Below are 21,546 nucleotides of genomic sequence, written 5' to 3'. Positions count from 1 at the left end.
AGGAGACGTATCGCTGTCGGTCAGTGAGGCATGGCACAAAGTTGGTGTTCCAAAGGTGTTTTATAGGATTCAGGTCAGGACTCTGTGCAGGCCAGTCCATTACAGGGATGTTATTGTCATGTAACCACTCCACCATAGGCCATGCATTATGAACAGGTGCTCGATCGTGTTGAAAGCTACAATCACTATCCCCGAATAGCTCTTCAACAGTGGGAAGCAAGAAGGTGCTTAAAAACATCAATGTAGGCCTGTGCTGTGATAGTGCCTCACAAAACAACAAGGAGTCCTAGCTCTCTCCATGAAAAATGCGACCACATCATAACACCACTGCCTCCGAATTTTACTGTTGGCACTACACATGCTGACAGATGACATTCACCAGGCATTCGCCATACCCACACACTGCCATCTGGTCGCCACATTGTGTACCATGATTCGTCACTCCACAGAACATTTTTTCACTGTTCAATCATCCAAGGTTTACGCTCCTTTACACCAAACAAGATGTTGTTTGGCAGTTACTGGCATGATGTGTGGCTTACGAGCAGCCGCTAGACCACGAAATCGAACTTTTCTCACTTCCCGCTGTTATAGTACTTGCAGTGGATCCTGAGGCAGTTTGGAATTCCTGTGTGATGGTCTGGATAGATGTCTACTTATTACACATTACGGCCCTCTTCAACTGTCGGCGGTCTCTGTCAGTCAACAGACGAGGTCAGCCAGTACAATTGTGTGCTGTACGTGTCCCTTCACGTTTCCACTTCACTATCGCATTGGAAAAAGTGGACCTAGGTGTGCTTAGGAGTGTGGAAACCTCATGTACAGATGTATGACACAAGTAACACCCAAATCACCTGACCATGTTTGAAGTCCGCGAGTTCCACGAAGCGCCCCATTCTGCTCTCTCACAAGGACTAATGACTACTGAGGTATCTGATATGGAGTACCTGGCAGTAGGTGGTAGCACAATGCACCTAACATGAAAAACATGTTTTTGGGGGTGTCCAGATACTTTTGATCGCATAGTGTAAAATCAATAATTTCTCACAGCATTTTATGCAGAAAACTATACACTTTTATTTGCCGACTTACAAAACATCTGACCCTGTAGACAGAGTAACACAGGATAAAAAAATCAGAGAATTTGAAGCGACAGCAAAATCAGTAAACACCATCTGTGAAACCCAAACTAATAATCAGTCATTTTCAAAATTAAGGACTTCTCCTGGTTTTTCAAGTCAAATTTTTCCCAAGGTTACTTTTTCACTAAATTTGGCACTAGAGCATACTTTTTTTTATAGAAGTAGATATTGACAATTCTTAGAATATCTATAATTAATTATTTTTTAGAAGTATAAATTGGAGAGGAATTGGTGACAGGCCTCATCAAACCAATCAGAAGACTGAGGACCACAAAAATTAACAGATATGAAATAAAACATTTTTAAAATATTAAATATTGTATTTTGATTTAAAGACAACAGAAAATATCAAATAAAAATTACAAATTCTGTCTTTACAAATGTAGATACCTACATTATTATTTACTAATTAAAGGAACAAACTCTAAAAATATGTCATAATAAAATAAATATAACACTTTATTAAATTTTCTATATGTGCCAAAATCTCTGATGCTTCGCTCAACATAACTGCTCCTTTTGTTTCTAATTCTTTGATTTCAATTTGCTTTCATCTGTACAGTAATCATTCCTTCTTTTCTCATTCACATTCCTTGTAATTTTTTATGTCTTCTTTACACAAAGAATGTGCATGCAAAAACTGAGTAAAAGACTTTTGTCGATGTCACCATTTCCATAATAGTTTTCTTTATGAACTAAGAAGCAATGCTATACTTTCCCCTTTCAGGTGGTCTTTTATGTGCATTAGCAACATACTTCATCAAATGTGGAATATGTTCTTTATGTGCTCTCTTCATAACTTCAACATTTCCAACCCATCTTACAGAACAAAATTTGATAGGAAACTTCAAAAACCTTAAAATATTTGAGAAGATTGTCCTCCTTGAAGGAAAATACTTCATTAAGTATGGAATAACCCTAAGAAATTCAAGAACATTCCAACCACCTTTATTACGAGGAGTTTTCAAAGCTTCATTCACTACATGAGGTGAGCAAGTGCCACAATGAACATTTGTGTTTGATTATCTTCTTCACTGAACAGAAATACTTGCAAATCATGCAACATATTCAAGTTCACATCTGGCCCATCCATATAAATTTGAATTATATTCTTAAGTGACAAATTCAGACCATTCATATCCTCCAGGAAACCTGACTGTAAATCAGAAAATGTGGCGAAATTCAAAAACACAGATGTTAAATATCTTGTAGATATAAACTGATATTGTTCATCCCTGAAACAAACCACCAAATTTGTGTGTGCCTTTTGCACAACTTCGCTTAAATTCTCCTCATTTAACTCACAAAAGTATCAAACTTCCCTGACTTTGTTAGGTAGGAAATTCTGGAAATGAGGACCAACTCCACAAGTAATTATATGTGACAACCAACCCTGTTGTCAGAAAACATAATTTGGAATATGTCTGTCGTGTTTCCAGAACTTCTCACTGAAGAATGAGACATGACTATTCATATACCATATAATCTCAGATTTTACTATCTCGTCAATAACTAAAAAATGTTTCAATGAGTTTGTTTTGAAACACTAACTTAAGCTCTAGATACTGTAGAAGGAGCAAGTGATTGTAATTTCCCACTCCCATTCAAATTCCATTCAGAAGAAACTTGTGACTGTGTTGGCACTGTTTCTACTATAGCACAAGACAACTTGTTTTGTTGCCTTCAAACTAATGAATCAACCAATGATTAATGTCTCTTTCCTCTTGCATGTGTTTTTACATATGAAATGCCACTGGCACTAACATCAAAGTCACATTTGCACAACACGGCCGATAGATGCCAAGTTATAGTCTGCAAGTAGTACTAATATGGCATGGGAAACATTTTAGCTAGCGAGAAAACAATTTTACACTGATTGTCCTAAACATCTTCAAAATGAGATTGAAATTACAATAGTTTTATATTAGTAATTAAAAACCTTTATGGAAATGTCTTCCCATAAAAGATGCAGAATAAAGTGATTTAAACAGAACTGGGAATGGACAGAATTAAAGAAACAGCTGATAATCCTCCAGCACCACATGAGATCATAACACTGTCATATGTGTATAAATCAATTCATGATGTAGTGTACATGGTACGGATGGAACTGGTGACATGTAAGAATATGATGTACACTGGTTTTAGGAATGCCAATCTCATGTTCAAGCTGTCGTGTGCTCACATCTGGATTCATAGCAACAGAAGCGAGATCAGTAACTTTGGCAGCTTCGTCTGTGCAAGTGCTATTACGATTTCATTGTCGTGGGTTGAAACTTCCCATTTCCTGAAGCGTCGCAACAAGATGAGAAAAAATCCATCAGGAAGGTGGGTTCTTGTCAGGATATCAGTCTCTGTACAGTTCCGCAGAAAAGAAATGTTACGTTGATGGAGTTTGTAGGAAGGACAGCCTTTACTGTATGCCTACTCTACACAACAGTATTAAAAAGTCTGAACTACTGTACTAAATGTACCCGTACATAAGAAAACAGTATTGCAATTACTGTTCTGCTAACTTCGATTACCCATAGATGAGTAGCATTTCTAGCTTTTCTTCATTGGTGTACATTCTACTCACACAACTCTTCAACTGATGATGGTTGACAGAATGACGGGTATGCATTCTACTTATGTTTACATTTGTTCTCTCTCAATGTCAGCACATGGCTGTGTTCCATTACCCCAAGAACCTGCACTAAGTGCTGGGAGCGCCAACAACAATGTAGTGTTATGTAATTAATAATGATGTCTTTCAGTGAATGGTACACTGCGATACATTTTTAAATACATCTTTAGGAGCGGAAATGAATTACCGAATAAAAAATACAAGGTGCCATTTAAAAAATTCATACCACTGTTCATATCTTTGTAAAAAACAAAGCTACAATGAAGGTAATCATGCTGATTGATGCCCCTCTAACGGCTAAAGAACATTTGCTTGAAACATTTTGTAATTTGCACCTGGAGAAACAGTTATTTAGGATGGTCAAGATAAATGGGACACCCTGTATACAATGCAAATAACATTCTGTGGTATAGCCACCCATGCTGCAGTCATCTGGTTCCAAAATTCATATGTAGTGGTTAGCACTGGGTCACAGCAGTGCACCCGTCATTTCACCATATCCCGCATATTTTCGATTGGTGACAAAGTCTGGAGATCTGGTGGGCCACGGCAAAAGCCTGACATCCTGCGACACCAAGAAGGTACAAGTTTGTGCAGCAATATGTGTTTGTGCCTTATATTGCTGAAAAATGAAATCTGGGATGTTGTTCAGAAAGGGCAAAGTTATGAGTCGCAGCAAGTCATTAACATAGGTCACACAGATCACAGTGCCATGGGCTAGCAGCAACTGTGATTTGTAGTTGTACCCAATAGCACCCCACATCATACTTTTCCACTGTTTGATGTTCGTCTTGAGTACGCACTGTACGTCTTGTGTGAATGCAGTCACAATGATGCTGCTCCCCGATTGCAGTGAAACAAAATGCAGTCATCATTTTCAAACAAACAGAACCTGGATTCATCCTAGAACACTGTCTGATGCCAGTCCTGTCCCCAGTGATGTTGTTCCATACACCACTGAAGTCTAACATGTTTCTGCACATTTGTCAAAGGTAGGTCGAGAAATGGACAACACGCATGTAACCCATACCGTAATATACAGTGACTGACTGTCTGCCCTGATAGTGTACAATGTGTCACACTGTTCCACTGTTGGGCCAGAGCCGAAAAGGAAGCAGTTCTGTCCTGCAATCTCAACTTCTGCACACACCCATGGCACTCCCGAAACACTTGGTTCCACACGAGCATCAATTTCCTGGATGGATGCATCACATTCTCTCATGCCAATAATGCACCCTCTTTGAAACTCACTGATTGGATGGTAAGGTTCCTGCATACGTCTGTGCTGCATCCTGCATTTGTGCTCAAGTCACACTGATCCATTACTGTCAGTGCACAGCAACAACAAAAGCCACATGCACATTTTACCGGTAGGTGGTGGTGGTGTGCCGTGATATTGATGTTGACCTCCAACCTCTGGGCCAACATGATACAAATGCTAATCATGTCTGCAGAACATACTAATATACATGTCCTGTGAATAAGAATGTCGTATCTCTAGTTGTTCAAGGTGTTCTGTTTTTTTCTGAACATGAGTATACATTACCACCAGTTTCAATTACTGAAAATGTTTATACATATTCAAGTTACTTCCTAACTACACTCTAAGAAATACTGCAACCAGCCTCAAATATTTTTAAATGATTTTATTCTACCATTACTAGTCACAGACTAAGCCTATCATCAGATGGTAACACTGACTTCTTTGCAAGTTTTGCATTTGTGTCCTGAAATATGACAAGGTTTTTGTGATTGCATTCTTTAGAAAAGGTTTTACATTTGTTTCCTAAAATATACCAAAGTTTTTACGATTACATAGTTTTACGCTTATATATGCTCCATACATAGTACTTACTTCATGAAAAGCCCTCGTTTACATATTATAAGACAGTGGTTTGATTTTCTTTTACAATCCACATTGATCAATGAACTGATCTAAATACAAGATGGTAAATACATTTGTTTACATTGACAGCTGATACGATGTGCCAAAAACTGTGATACGTGAACAGATATGGCACACTTCTGGAGCTACTGCAAAGATACTTCTTAATAGTACAGATAATTACATACAGTTATACATTTAATTATTTAGGTTTAACAGATACTGGTAATGACCAACAAAGAATTTTCTTTCTGTCAATTAATTAATATTGCTATCATTTCAAATTATAGAAGCAGTATGAAATTTTGGAGGTATACCAGATTTTTTTCCTTTTAATTCTAGCTGATCATTCAGTACACAGTCAGGTTTCTTGCCAACACAGCTGTATATTTCTAATTGAAAATGGTTCAAATGCCTCTAAGCACTATGGGACTTAACATCTGAGGCCATCAATCCCCTAGAACTTAGAACTACTTAAACCTAACTAACCTAAGGACATCACACACATTCATGCCCAAGGGCAGGATTCAAACCGTAGCGATCGCACGGTTCCAGATTGAAGCGCCTAGAACCGCTAGGCCACACCGGCCAGCCATTTCTAATTCCTCTAATAAAATGATCTGTACTCCTTTTTTGGCTAAAGGAAATGTCATTAAGTTGTCTTTGATGCTTATCTCTGTGTTTCCATGTTGGATAATGTGAGTAGCAAAAGTTGACTTATTTAGGTTGTTGAGCCTTAGAGCATCCATGTGTTCATGATGTTGTACATTAAAACTCTTACTAGTTTGGCTAATGGTAAAGTTGGGGCACACAGAACAATTTGGTTTATAAATGCCAGACCTGTGGTATACTACAGTTTTTGAATTTAAGTTGTGAACAATTTTGTCTTTCATTTTATTGTTTGCAGAAAAACTAATTTTGATATTTTATTGCATGGAATAAGTTTGCAATCTGATATGATGCTTTACCAATGAATGGTAAGCAGACATATTTCACAGAGTTTTGAGGAGATATTTGAGCTAAATTACTGTTTGATTTGGACCTACAGCTATATTTGTCACTGTATTTGCTTTAATTCTGGTGTGATGTTTAGTGATGGTACCAGAAATGTAACCATCATTGTCGGTGATTGGTTTGATTGTTTTTAGCTCTTGTAGTTTATCTTCAGTGTCAAGGGATTTTTTCCATCTGTTGAACATCATCCTATAATACATAACTATGTGTTGCTCGGGGTGACATGATTACCTGCTGTTGTGGTATCCGCTGTAGTGGGTTTTCTTTACATTTTAAACTTATATTTACCGTTGTATTTACTAATTTTTTTATCCAAGAAATTTATGACATTATCAGTTCCACGCTCAACAGTAAATTTTATGTTTTGGTGGGATTTGTTAACCTCTTTTGAAAACTGATTAATTTCTTCTACAGTTCCATCAAGTGTTTGTTACATGGCTTTTTTCTTTACTGTCATATTGGCATTAAAAAGGATGTTTCTAAATGATTTATGCAAATGTTGGCTCGACACCTGCCTATTGCAATGTCATCTTCCTGTTCATATAAATTGTTATTAAAGCTGAACTAGTTACGTGAAAGCATTAAGATTATAAGTTTAACTATCTCATAAATTTCAGGTATACTGATCTTTTTATATTTAAGCATGTTATTTTTAATTACTGAGATCATTTCTTTTACCGGTATATTTGTAAACAAGTTAACTATATCAAAGAATGTGAATGTGGCTATGTGTGGTATGGGGATGACTTTGATGTTTCCTGAAATCTCATAGCTATCGTTTTCACAAAAATTATCTTCAAATGTAAAGGCCTTGGTGAGGATCTCTTTAAGTTTTCTTACTTATTTTGTAGTAAGGACTCTTTACAAGTTCACAATCAGACATACAGGACAACATTCTTTGTGAATCTATGATTGTGATCGAAGTTCTGAGGCTGGAGGGTATGTTAGTGTGCATTCAGATTTTTCAGTTTAGATTAGGAGGAAGTTGCAATCTCTGAGGAATTTTTTAAGCTTAGCCTGTAATTTTAAGTTTGGATCGGTATTAATTTCTTTTATGTTATTTTTCTGAAAAAATCTAGTGTTTATTAATGTAATCGTCTTCACACATTATCACTACAAGTGCTTCGTTCTCCTGGAGTTTTTTTATTTATTTTTCTGAGATCAGTTGAGTCTTGTGAAAATTTGCATTGTGTCTTGTTTTTGACTGTGTGTTTCTGGTTTAGCTTGTTTATTTTATTACCTACTACATTTTTACTGCAATTATTTAATTTAGTTATGTTACACACAATTCTGGTTTTAACAATTACTTCTTTAATGTTAATTTTTATTTGTTTTAGATGTAATGTTATGTTTTGGGCTCTTGTTTAGCAGGTTTTGTGCAGAATGAGTGAAACTAATAGTTGCGAAGTTGATAACTCTATCAAAGAAACAATCTTCATCAGATGATAGGGTTATTGTATGACTTCTTGCTTAAAATTACGGTTTTTAATTTTCTCTTTTGTCTTTGTGGTATGGTATGATATGATGTTTTGTTCTAATGAAAACACCAGTTTCGTCTACAATGCATATGAAATACATAGGAAACAGCAAGTTATTCCGTTCTAAATGAAGAAGCACTTTCTGTTTGTACTGAGCTCTCATTTCACTACATAACCAACACAGTTCACATTTTACGTTTGCTAGATGTACAGTTTTACTGATGTTCTTGACGTTCATTTTGATATACTTGGGAATCGCTCTTTCAACTAGACGCTTTTTGTTAAATGCTACAGCAAGTATTACTTTCATTAGCTGAAGCTTGCACTTTTCAGAAATCATGCACAGTTCTCTTTACCTGACAGTGTAATAACAACATTATTTTATCAACCTTGGTGAGAGAACACTACAGCTGTTTTCATAAGTTACACTGTGGGAGCAGCATTGACTTTTTTGGAAGTTTTACATTTGTGCCCTTAAGTTTCTGTGATTGCATAGTTTATGAAAGGATTTGGATATGCATCCTAAAAGACAGCAAAGTTTTGTGATTTCAAAGTTATATACTTATATATGCTCTACAAATTGTACTTTACATATTACAAGATGAAGGTTTGATTGATCTTTTACAATCCACGTTGATCAATGTTGATGTAAACAAATGTATCTGCCTTCTTGCATTTAGTTCATTGATCAACATGGAATGTAAAAGAAAATCAAACCTCTGTCTTATATTATGTACAGGAGGGCTTTTCATGAAGTAAATACAATGTATAGAGCATATATATATGTGTAAATTTATGCAATCATAAAAAACTTTGAAATATTTTAGGACACAAAAAAAAAACACCTTGTGGCTGATTGCAGTATTTCTCCTAAAGTGTAATTTATGAAAACAGATGTGGCGTTCTCTAACCAAACTGGATAAAATATTTCCTAACTGAAATTCTTCCAGTAATGTATTAGTGGCACAGGATTTTCCCACATATTGTTTTCCTTTCTTTTTTGGTCTTTGCTAATTCATTGCATAATCATTTGAATTCCATGTTTTGATGAGTAGCCTCATCCCCCAGAAAGTTTGATACTACCCAAGTTCTTTGCCTTTTCTCGAAATTTTTGTTGTACTAATTCTTGTACTTTTTCCTCCAAACTGGTAAGTGTGTCTTGCGAACAAAGTGGTTCACCATTTTCACGTCTCTGTTCTAATAATTTGATATGGCCTTATGCCTCAGAGATTTGATCCTTTACATATCTGCATGCCTTCTCAGTAAAATCATGTAACTGATCTACATTAATGTGTAACTCTTTAATATGATTGTGTATTTCACACTTCACCAAGTCACACTGCCATAAAATTTCAGTGTGTATCTCCTCTTTTAATGCTGACAGTTTTTTGTCTAATTTATTACCTAGCCTTATCTCAATGTCTGATTTCAGAACCTCACAAGTTTCCCAAATCTCTTTCTTTAGCTCCTCTTCTAATTTCTCATTATTATTTTCTGGCTTAGTTGTACATTCTTGTTTTTGAAGCATTTCACTATTAAGGTTATCACCTTAAGCCGTAAAACCTTTCTCTGTTATATTATTACAACTTTGCAAGAAAAATTTCTCTATTCATTCCTTGTCCCTCATGGGCTATTTTTCTAGTCATGCAAGTACAATGGGTCTGTAAAGTCATGGCGCAGTTATGAACGCTTGTTGTGGCTAACAGAAACGAAAGGCTGAAACTTGCACTACATTGGACAGTATGGCTAAGAGTTTCAGTAGTATGATGTTTAAGTAATATGATATTCAATGGTGTGTGTGTGTGTGTGTGTGTGTGTGTGTGTGTGTGTGTGTGTGTGTGTGTGTGTGTGTGTGTAAGTCATGACGCAACCCAACAAACCATGCACCATCAGCAGATCAGGCCATGTCAGTCAAGATGTTGATGATACAGAGAAAAGTTTAGTGTACTTCGTGGCTTGCTTATAAAAACACATTAATCGGTGGAAGACCCAGTTAAAGGACGCTGGCAGTTTGCTGACAAACCCTGTTCTGGTAGGCATTCACTATGCACCGAGTCTGTAGAAGCTGTACAGGATAGCTACCTAATGAGACCCAAAAAAAAAATCGGGTGTGTGTAACCTTGATAATTAGGCCTAAAAAAAAAGTTAAGTTCATAAGGTCTGAAAAAAGGTCTTCTTTTTAGGGTTACAAATTGTAGTTGTTGCACAATATCAAACTGAATGACAGACCTAAACGATTCATGTTTGTTACAGATATGCTTGAAGAGATCGATTATGATGAATGATTTATGAAGAAGATTGTGTATAGCAATGGGGCCACATTCCATGTCTGTCATATTCATCACTGTAACATCAGAATATGGGCTTCTGAAAATCCTTGTGCCATCACTGAACATGAGCATCCACCCCTAAAATCAACACACGGTGTGCCCAGGTGCATAAGTTTTAGACCAATTTTTCTACATGGCGCAAGCTATGACGTCAACAACTACCTTGACATGTTGCAGTTGAATGCAGTGGCAATGCCACAATTTCCAGAAGGTGTTATCTTTGAACATGATGGTGCTCCTACACACTACATCAACAATGTTTGCAAGTTTTTGGATACAGAATTTCCTCCACGATGAATGGGAAGGGGTGGTTTTAACTCATGGCCACCATGATCCGGACTTTTACTTTTGGGGTTATGTGAAGCAACTTGTGCACAGTGAATGTACCATCAACATTAATCACAGAATCACTGATGCTATTCACTCTGTTACACCAAATGAACTGTATTAAGCACAGCTCACCCTAAGATGAGAACTGTGCGCTGGTGATGAACTGCCTGCTGGTGTGCTGCAGATGCATCACATCAATCAGCTATCGCAGGCTGCTGTTGTAGTGTGGCTGGCGACCACAAACTGCGTGGTGCCATAGGCTGCTTGCTGAGTCGCGAGGCAGGCGCAATGCTCATAGACTGCTATCCTGTCACTACTCTTCTTCACAGAACTCACCCAGACATCTTCCTTATTGTAAGACCAACTGTGTGCAGATTGGAGATCTTTTTCTTCTGTCACACAGATACAGTCCTTAGTGCTGAAGTTTTGTTACTATAATCAACTGTGCTATTCTGTTTAATCTTTATTAGCACTCTTCTTTTTCTTCCCAAATTCTTGGCAATTTCTTTCTCTCTATTACTTTAACAATTCTTCTCATTTCATTCTACTACATGTGTACAGCTAGACATTTTATTATTGGTGTCAGTTGCCCTTGGCAACTGTACTTCTCCTCGAATATAAATGTAAAATCTTTTTTAAATTGCAGTTCTTTTTTGACCTTCCACTCTTCTTCTACCATATTTCCTTTGTCTTGGCCTATATGGTCAAAATATGCACTGTTTTCACTTGGTTTGGGTCAGCTTGTCCACAGACTGGATGTGTTTGTATCACGTCTGCACACAGGGGCTATCAAAGTTTCTTTACTCCTTGAATTCCATGCATGCTCGCCCAACACAACTTCATTGACTATAAAGTCACCTATATTATTTATTACACGATCCACAGGTGGTCCTGCTATTCAGTTCCAGACTCCCTTCTTTTTTGTGCCTTGATGGGGTCCTCTACTCTGACGATTAAAAAAAAAAATACTGAAAGGAGCTCAATCCTGATCTAGCACCTCAAACACCTCTTTCCGCTTAAAACTTATATTCTCTCATCAATTAACAATACAGCTTGGTCATATTACATCGTCCAGCCTTGCAGAACTCAATTCAAACATTTGCATCCACCTCAAGTACTTGTTCCATACCAAGATCAACAACAAGAAGAACAAAAACAACTGAAGAATATATCACATTTTTACATTTTAATTCAAGTATTATGTCTTCTCCATGAATATTTTTCATGACACTTCCCACTCGTGGCTGCACAGAACAACATATGCCCACTACAGCAGGTGGAGAAATGTGCTGACTATCCACTTCCACTAGGCAGGCAGCTCTGCATAAACAGAAAGTCTAGCGGCAGTCTACTGCTCTCAACCACGCTTCCTCAATTTAAAACCTGTCTCTTTCTTCACATGCGTATTGTCATCTCTCGCAGAGCCTAAGAGGTGTACATTGCCATTTTCAATTCTAAATGATATGTAACACCAACAGTAACACTATCTCCATTTGCCTACATGTTCTTTTTTATTATTGCAACTGGGAAATCAGTACATGTCAGGCACGTCTGGCAAACATATCACTAACAAAATGATACATTCAGATCTGTAAAGTTACACCAGACAACTCGTCATGCCTAACATACACTAACATTTTTCCCAGTTGCCTTTGGTAAAGGCTCAAAAGCCTAAATTTGGGAAGTAATAAAAAACACGCAGTCAGATGGTGGCAGTGTTATCATTTTAGAACTTTATTATGACTTTGGTACAAGAGCTGGAAACTGAACAACAATAAGCTGTTTGAGTGTTCCAAGAAGAACCAAAAGTAACAGAAGCGATTTGTTTGCAAAGAACATTCACTTTCAAGAAAACAGTCACTTATTCTTTTGGTTACAGTGTACGTATCGTAACCTTTGCATTCTATGATCAACAAATAATTAATGCTGGATACCAACAATGCAGAAAAAAACAAATAGCTACTTACCTTAAAAAAGACACATTAAGTTGCATATTATTGTGCCTGTCTGCAACTTAACGTGTCTCCTTTACAGTGATTAGCAATGTATTTGTTCCTAAATTGTTGATATTCCTACCTGGAATTTCCATTCTTTAATTAGTTCCGAATGGAGTACAAGAACTTATATGACATAAGTCATCAAAGAAATCAGGAAATACCACAGTACAATAGCCAGGAATATTTTAATAATTGTGGCATTTCAGCCGTGAAAGTTTACAACTGATAATTAGCTTGTTTACACCACCAAAAGTCATTAATATCCAATACACAAGACCAAAGGGAATTAAAAATATCATCAAGTTGCTAAAGCAGCAATATTTTTCTATGACAGTGTTTCTAGCAGGTTAGTAAAAATCTTGTGAAAGCTAGATAGAACTAACCTTGAGCTATATTCATATCAGTCCTTCACTCAAGGAACATTTCTGGACAAATTTCAATAAGAATTAGGAACGTCATACATAAAAATAGGGATAACCAAGGCTTTATTCTCTTTCCAATAAAACAATAAATAAAAAATGATGTGGGTGATTTATTCATTTCTCTCTCAAAATTTGATAACTGGTTTTCAGTTTCACATGTGGCAACCAACATATACTCTTACAAATGAAAACCTAGCAGAGCTAAAAACAACCAAAATGACCCTGCTGGTATATTTTGTGACTTTATTGAAACCTTTTATGTAACTAAACTGTTCAGTTTTGTAAAACAAATCTGCAAATTTCCTTCACAATGAACAGTCAACTGCATGTCCTAAAATAAGTTTTTGGCTTCAAAGGACATGACGACAAGTTATACACCAATTAATCACAAAAAGGAGAAATATGAAATCATTTACATAGCAATATAATCTACATTTTGAATGTGACAAAAGACAGTCATTGCAAACAACATGTCAGAAACAAGTGAAATTTCAAACATACGTACTTGTTCTCCACAAATCCCTGAATGCAGAGATCGAGTTCATCTGTTAAAACACACCACCATCTTTCAAAGAACACCACTTTCTGGAAATAGAGGAAAGATAGTCTTAATTACTTCATAAAATATATCTTTGAGCTAAGATTTATTTATACAGTGATCATTTTTTACTCATGCAATTAGTTGCATATCCAAGCACTCTTTTCTTTGCTGCACTAAAAGGGGGGCAACAGCAACATACCTAGTGATGAGCGTGGGGAGGGAGTGGGGTGCTAAATGTTATGTCACCCCTCCCCCCCCCCCCCCCTGCCCCCAAAGACATACACACTTTTTCACTAGAATGCAATATTTTATATAATTCTTCTACAATAACTTGCTGAATTCACAGGTGTAAATGAATCTTCTTACCAGAATACAACAAATTAAAAAAAAGTGTTATGTAGTCTTCCTCTTCTTCTTCTTCTTCTTCTTCTCCTTCTTCTTCTTAAAATATTCAAACAAAAAATGTTCTAAGTACTAAGACATTCCTTTGATTTTATCTCGTACTCACAGGGTTGGCTACATAAACATGACATTTACAAAACTCTTTTTTAACTATCACATCCCTTGGATCTTGACTGTAACCTGAGAGCTAAATAAGAAACAACAGGTTTTCTTCCAAGTTCCAACCTGTCACTAAACTGCTGAACAGCTGACTGAATGATGTCACGAAGGCTTTCTGCTAAAAGTGTGGGGAATGCGTCACAAAAAACACAGAATAGCTAGAATTAAATTGCAAATTAAGTAAGTCTTTTTTATAGCAAATTGTATGCAATTTAAATAAACTCAATCTACATCAATCTACATCAATCACAATAGCCACATAAAGCAACAAAATTACTGCCCTAGCTGCTGTCTCGTTCTGGAAATCATTAACAATGAGCTATCTCAATAAAAGTGATTTTCCTTGTGGCAATTAGCATAGTATGGTTTTTGAAAGTAGTGATCAAATAATTTGTCCTCATTATAAATGGTATTTGGAACATCAGCTCCTCCAAAAACTGTTTACCTCTATTTTCAGAAAACACCACAATTGCAACCACAAAAATAATGGGTTAATTTGTGACTTGGTGCTATATTACAAGGTTCGGGAGTGGGTTAAGAGACAGGAAACTGCTTGATAAACCGGAAGAAAATAACATCTAAGGCCTAAGATGTAACTTCCAAATGCTTCAGGATAATGTGTCAGACTTGGTTACATTTTATACCAACAATGAATAACAATAACATGGGAAGGCTATATTGCTATTCATCATATAGAGGCAGCACTGAGTTACATTTTATACGAACAATGAATAACATTAATATGGGAAGAATATATTGCTACTCATCACATAGAGGCAGCGTTGAGACAAAGACAGGCACAATAAAAAGACTGCTAAAATATTAAAGCTTTCAGACAAAGTCCTTATTCTGCATTAAAAAACAATACACATTCACCCCAGCTTAGCTCACACACACATGACCACTGTCTCAGAGCACTGGAGTCCAAATGCAACTGCATTTACATCTCACGAAGCACCAATCTGCTTGGATGAGGCAGTGTGTAGCATGTGGAGAAGAGAGGGTGGAGGATCAGGTTAGGGGTGGGGGATGGTGCTGGTGCTGCCTGTGAGACTACCGAAGGAAATGGTGGGGCAGGACAGTGGGCTGCTAGAAGCAGCATCAGGAGGGGGTGTAAACAGGAAAGAGGAAAGAGAGGGGGGAGGGGGGGTAGAGAAGAGAGAGAGAACTTCTAGGTGTACTGGCAAGATAGAAGATGTGTGTACTGTAGTGGGAGCTGGGAATGGGGTAGGCAAAAGGAAGAATGAAAGGCTGAGGTGAGAGGGGATTCAGGAACGATGGATATATTGTAGGAAGAGTTCCCACCTGCTTGTTGGCCTGTTAGTAGTCATCCCAGGTAGAATGGAGCACAATGGTTGCAACTTTGTAGATCTCACAGCTTCTTACGCAGGTGGCCTTGGATGGGGTGAGAGAGGCCAGTGATAGGATTGTAGTAGGTGGTAACAGAAGGATGTAGGGGACAGGTCTTGCATTGGGTCTATTGCATGGATATGAGCCATGTAGCAAGGAATGGGAACTGGGGTGGACTAGGAATGGACAAGCATATTTCATAGGTTGGAGGGGGGAGGGGGGGGGGAGTGGAATATCACTGTGGGAGGGATTGGGAAGATATTTCTCATTTCATTTTTGACTATCTCCCATCCTGTGCTGAAATATCCTAGCTACTGTCCTCCCCAACCCTCCTACAGTGATATCTTGTTGCCCGTCAGTCCTAGACAATATTCTTAATCTATCACTACCACTCTCCTGCTTCTAGCCCCTTGCCTGATGGCTCATATCCCAGCAACAGACCCAGATGCAATACCTGCTCCAGTCCTATCACTGGCATCTCCTATTCAATACTAGAAATTAAATAACAAAATTACAACTGATACATACATTCATAGTAACCTACACATGTTGTATAACTGCATTGTGTTCACTCCATTTATAAAAGTTATTTCATGCGGATAATCAAACTACACAAAAAAACAATTTAAATGCGAGAGCAGCAAGGTGCCAAAAATATGCCGCAATGAGCTCACCTGGTCGGATGGTGGCTGGCATCAAGCAACCAATGGCAGGTGGCTGGTTGCCTCTGTATGGCAAAAAAACTCTGGGGCAAATTCTGTTCTGATCTTGATGCAGCCATGAGCTCTTGCATGGTAGATTTTGTTATTACTGGTGGACCACAAACAGATACAACACTGTAACAGCTCAAGCAGAAGACAACATTCCCTCCACGCACGTCCACACACACACATCAAAAAATGTTTTGCATCACCCCAGTTCCCAGAACTCCTGAAGATAGATGTTGACTGTGGATATTGTATCACAGACACAGTCCCTTTGACTGTTCAGGGATGTCACTAAAACCACCCAAAGACGTAAACAACCATGCATGAGCAGCACCTAATAGACAGAGGGGGTCCAACAGCCGATCAGTTCCAGTCATTGTACCAAGAAGGAGGTACACGGCTGGTGTTTGTATCTCAACCATGCCTAGACGATCAATACCGTGGTTCAATCGTGTCCGCATTGTTACACTGTGCCAGGCAGGGCTCTCATCAAGGGAAATGTCCAGGTGTCTCGGAGTGAACCAAGGCAATGTTGTTCAAACATGGAGAAGATACAGAGAGACAGGAACTGTCAATGACATGCCTCACTCAGGCCGCCCAAGGGCTACTACTGCAGTGGATGACTGCTACCTATGGATTATGGCTCGGAGGAACCCTGACAGCAATGCCACCATGTTGAATAATGCTTTTTGTGCAGCCACAGGATGTCGTGTTACGACTCAAACTGTGAACAATAGGCTGCATGATGTGCAACTTCATTCCCAACGTCCATGGCGAGGTCCATCTTTGCAACCACGACACCATGCCGCATGGTACAGATGGGCCCAACAACATGCTGAATGGACCGCTGAGGATTGGCAGCACGTTCTCTTCACTGATGAGTGTCGCCTAAGCCTTCAACCATACAATCATGGGAGATGTGTTTGGAGGCAACCTGGTCAGACTGAATGCTTTAGACACACTGTCCAGCGAGTACAGCAAGGTGGAGGTTCCCTGATGTTTTGGGGTGGTATTATGTCGTGCCGACATGAGCCGCTGGTGGTCAAGGAAGGTGCCATAACAGCTGTACGATACGTGAATGCCAGCCTGTGACCAATAGTGCAACCACCAGCATATTGGCGAGGTATTCGCCTTCATGGGTGACAATTCGTGCCCCCATCGTACACATCTTATGAATAACTTCCTTTAGGAAAACGACATCACTTGGCTATTGGCCAGCATGTTCTACACACACAAATCCCATCAAACATGCCTAGGACAGATTGAAAAGGGCTGTTTATGGGCGATGTGACCCACCAACCACCCTGATGAATCTACGCCAAATCTCAGTTGAGGCATGGGACAATCTGGACCAACAGTGCCTTGATGAACTTGTGGATAGTATGCCACAACGAATACAGGCATGCATCAATGCAAGACAACATGCTACTGGGTATTAGAGGTACCGGTGTGTACAGCTACCTGGACCACCGCCTCTGAAGGTCTCGCAGTATAGTGGTACAACATGCAATGTGTGGTTTTCATAAGCAATAAAAAGGACAGAAATGATGTTTACATTGATCTCTATTCCAATTTTCTGTACAGGTACCGGCACTCTCAGAACTGAGGTGATGGAAAACTTTTTTTGATGTGTGTACTATAGTGTTGCCAGATTGTGTAGATGGCCAGACTTAAGAATTCTTAGGGAGCAACTAATTTTTTTGCTGTCAAATGTAAACATTAAGTTTACCTGGGTGAGCAATGGCTTGCCCAACTTACAATAAAGTATTACAGAAAAAGTATTCAGTATTATACGTACAGACTGCAAGATTGAAAGACATAAGAAAGATGTAGACAACATTTTAAAAACCCATTATGACTGATAATGTTAGTAATCTTCCCAAGTGTCGAACTGCCTCGGATGACCAGTTATTTTGGCAGCAGAGAATGTTGCTGTCTTCAGCTGATTTCTGTGGGTTGGACACTGGGTAAAAATTATCTCTCTACTATGTTAAAACTAAATGAAACAGCACGCATCTGCAGGATACGTGCAACAAGGAGTGGGAACCTACTGCTGACTGAAAGCTACCTCAGTACGAAAGCCATCTTGAAATACAAACTGCGGTTGGTTAAGTAACCCATAATAAAAGTAAGAAAATAAAATTTCTTGTCCTGGCAGAGAGTTGACAATGATATGAAGCCAAGTTTGTTTTAATTATGCTGAATAAAATATGTGTGAATAGTTCAATGTTTTAGATTTGACCAATTTCTTTTTACATGATGAGTTAAATGTGATCAAGTTTTACCACGCATTCATACAACTGATTTGCCTCAATAGGTAATTAACCCACTACCTTCAGTGCGGATGTACACTTATGTTTGGCCTCCTGCGGGAATATAAAATTAGCGAGAAAGTAGGATGAGGACTGCAGATAGGTGGCATTGCGCGGGAGTGCAGCATGCATTTTCACTCATTGTTGCTGACCCTGCGTAAAGTCTCAATGCAGCTAATATCGTTAGTTCCTTCCCTTTCCCTTCCTTCCTCCCCCTCCACTTACAATAGCTGTCATAGCTGCAGATTCATACAAGTACTTCCTCAGGCTTCACTACTTCGGAAAGACCCGAAGAAGAACAAAATTAACATTTATTTTTAGGTAATGATGCTGAAATGGTAAAAATGGAAATGCCGTGTGGCTAGGGCCTCCCATCAGGTAGACCGCTCACCTGGTGCAAGTCTTTCGAGCTGATGCCACTTCGGCGACTTGCGTGTCGATGGGGATGAAATGATGATGATAAGGACAACACAACACCCAGTCCCTGAGCGGAGAAAATCTCCAACTCAGCCGGGAATCGAACCCAGGCCGGTAGGTATGACATTCTGTTGCGCTGACCACTCAGCTACCAGGGGCGGACGCTGAAATGGTTATCGTGGGGATCACACACAATCCCCATGTGTGACAATTTCTTTATTTTACACTGTCGTTACCACAGTAAATGGTGTTGGCCATTATGACACATTTTTTGTTTTACGAGATTTCCTTCTGGCAGCACATGATCCATCTGTTTTTGCTTTGGATGATCCATCTGTTTTTGCTTTGGATGATCCTGTGTTTATGTGATTTGTTCTTTTTCTGTATTCTAGTGAGGAACTACTGAATCTTAACATCTAAATTTGTCAAATTGTTTACCATACGTACATAAAAAGTTGATATTACCATTCGCAGACTCAGTAGTTGCAGCTTACAAGTTATGGAAGATATACATTTGTGCAGATGCTTCAGCTGTCGATCTGCATCTCCCCCAACATGCTATGGTTGTTCACAACAAAGCCTCCATAACTATTGTTGTCCCCTCCCCTACCAAGCCATCAGCACAGCTATGGTCTAGGTTATTTTGTGTGCACTGTAGCAAGATTTCAACAAGTGTTGTAAGCTATTACAACAAAGGTGACTAACTTGTTTGTCCAATGAGCCTTCAGTATCTTCAAAGCCACCACAAGGGCGACTCTTCAAATTATGGACCAATTTCATACACTTTTCTGCTTAAGGAAGTAACAAATTCTTTGTGAAAGGTAGTAGAAACCATTCTAACCTAAGGGAAGAACACAGTTTTCAACATGTGATTTGATCACGTAGTGTAAATACGAGGGCCGTTCAGAAAGTAACCTCCGGTTGATTTAAAAAAATACACCAAGTTAAATAAAAATATTTTAATATATACGTCTTACAACTACATCTTTGCACTATTTTTCTACATAGTCTCCATAGCGATTGAGGCACTTATCGTATCTCTTCACAAGCTATGAAATTCCTTCTGCATAAAAATCCGCTTGTGCCTGGAGCCAGCCTGTGACCACATCTTTGAGCTCTTCGTCGTCATCAAACCGCTGTGACCCGAGCCATTTCTTCAAATGCATGAAGAGGTGATACTCACTTGGCGCCAGGTCTGGGCTGTAAGGTGGATGGTTGATAACGTCCCACTTGAAGGACTCAAGAAGGGCCGTTGTTCTGCGAGCATAGTGAGGACGGGCGTTATTGTGCAAAAAAACGATACCGGAAGTCAGCATACCACGGCGTTTGTTCTGTATAGCCCGTCGTAACTTTTTTATTGTTTCACAGTACACGTCTTGATTAATGGTCGTACCACGTTCCATGAATTCAACCAACAACACCCCTTTGGCATCCCAAAACACCGTTGCCATCAGTTTTCTGGCAGAAAAATCTTGCGAGGCTTTTCTTGGTTTGGTAGGCGAATTTGAATGTGCCCACATCTTTGATTGTTCTTTTGTCTCAGGGTTCACGTACTTAATCCAGGTTTCGTCACCGGTCACGATTCTGTTTAACAATGGTTCTCCTTCGTCCTCATAACGTGACAGAAAGTCTAATGCAGAGGCCATTCTTTGAGTTTTGTGGTGGTCGGTAAGAATTTTGGGCACCCATCATGCACAGAACTTACGGTAACCCAATCTTGCTGTCACTATCTCGTACAAGAGAGTCTTAGAAATCTGTGGAAAACCAGTAGACAACTCCGACATTGAGAAACGTCGATTTTCACGAACTTTTGCATCAACTGTCTGAACGAGTTCGTCAGTCACCAATGATGGTCTACCACTCCTCTCTTCATCATGAACGTTTTCTCGTCCACTTTTAAATAAACGTACCCATTCACGGACAACTCCTTCACTCATAACTCTTGGTCCATACACGGCACAAAGCTCACGATGAATAGCTGCTGCAGAATATCCTTTGGCTGTAAAAAACCTTATGACAGCACGCACTTCACATTTGGCGGGGTTTTCTATTGCAGCACACATTTCAAACTGCCACAAAAACTAAACTAGCGCAGGTACGACGTTCACTCGACCACGACTTGATGCTGACTGACCTGTTGAGTGCGTGACGCACAGATGGCGTCGCTACTCCCCCCACAACCCGCACTGTGACCAATCGGAGGTTACTTTCTGAACCGCCCTCGTATTTGAACAAATCATCTGTTGAGGATATATAACACGCATTTAACTTCGGAATATACACATGTAAGAAATAAGTAATTAATCTAGGCACAATGCTTGAATGAGGAGTATTCAAAGGAATATCAATTGCTGTGTAACAAATGAAAAGTATACAAACAGCCTTACGGTACTACAAACAGTGTCTGAAATTTATTTAATCATCCTGTGAGATA

At 38.8% G+C, this 21,546-nt stretch overlaps 1 protein-coding gene across 4 annotated transcripts in view; it reads right to left on the bottom strand.

Moving 5' to 3' along the window:
- Nucleotides 1-21,546, bottom strand: part of LOC124606880 — a 305,942-nt gene that overhangs the window by 207,836 nt on the left and 76,560 nt on the right. For all 4 annotated transcript variants that reach the window (XM_047138973.1, XM_047138974.1, XM_047138975.1 and 1 more), the window contains one exon: nt 13,730-13,809. In XM_047138973.1, coding sequence (XP_046994929.1) covers nt 13,730-13,809 — 80 coding nt within the window. The remainder of the gene's footprint in view (nt 1-13,729; nt 13,810-21,546) is intronic.

This window comes from Schistocerca americana, chromosome 3, assembly GCF_021461395.2.
Source record: "Schistocerca americana isolate TAMUIC-IGC-003095 chromosome 3, iqSchAmer2.1, whole genome shotgun sequence".
In the NCBI taxonomy this organism is placed as follows: Eukaryota; Metazoa; Arthropoda; class Insecta; order Orthoptera; family Acrididae; genus Schistocerca; species Schistocerca americana.
The sequence above is the reverse complement of the archived record's forward strand: the minus strand, read 5'-3'. Positions and strand labels throughout refer to the sequence as shown.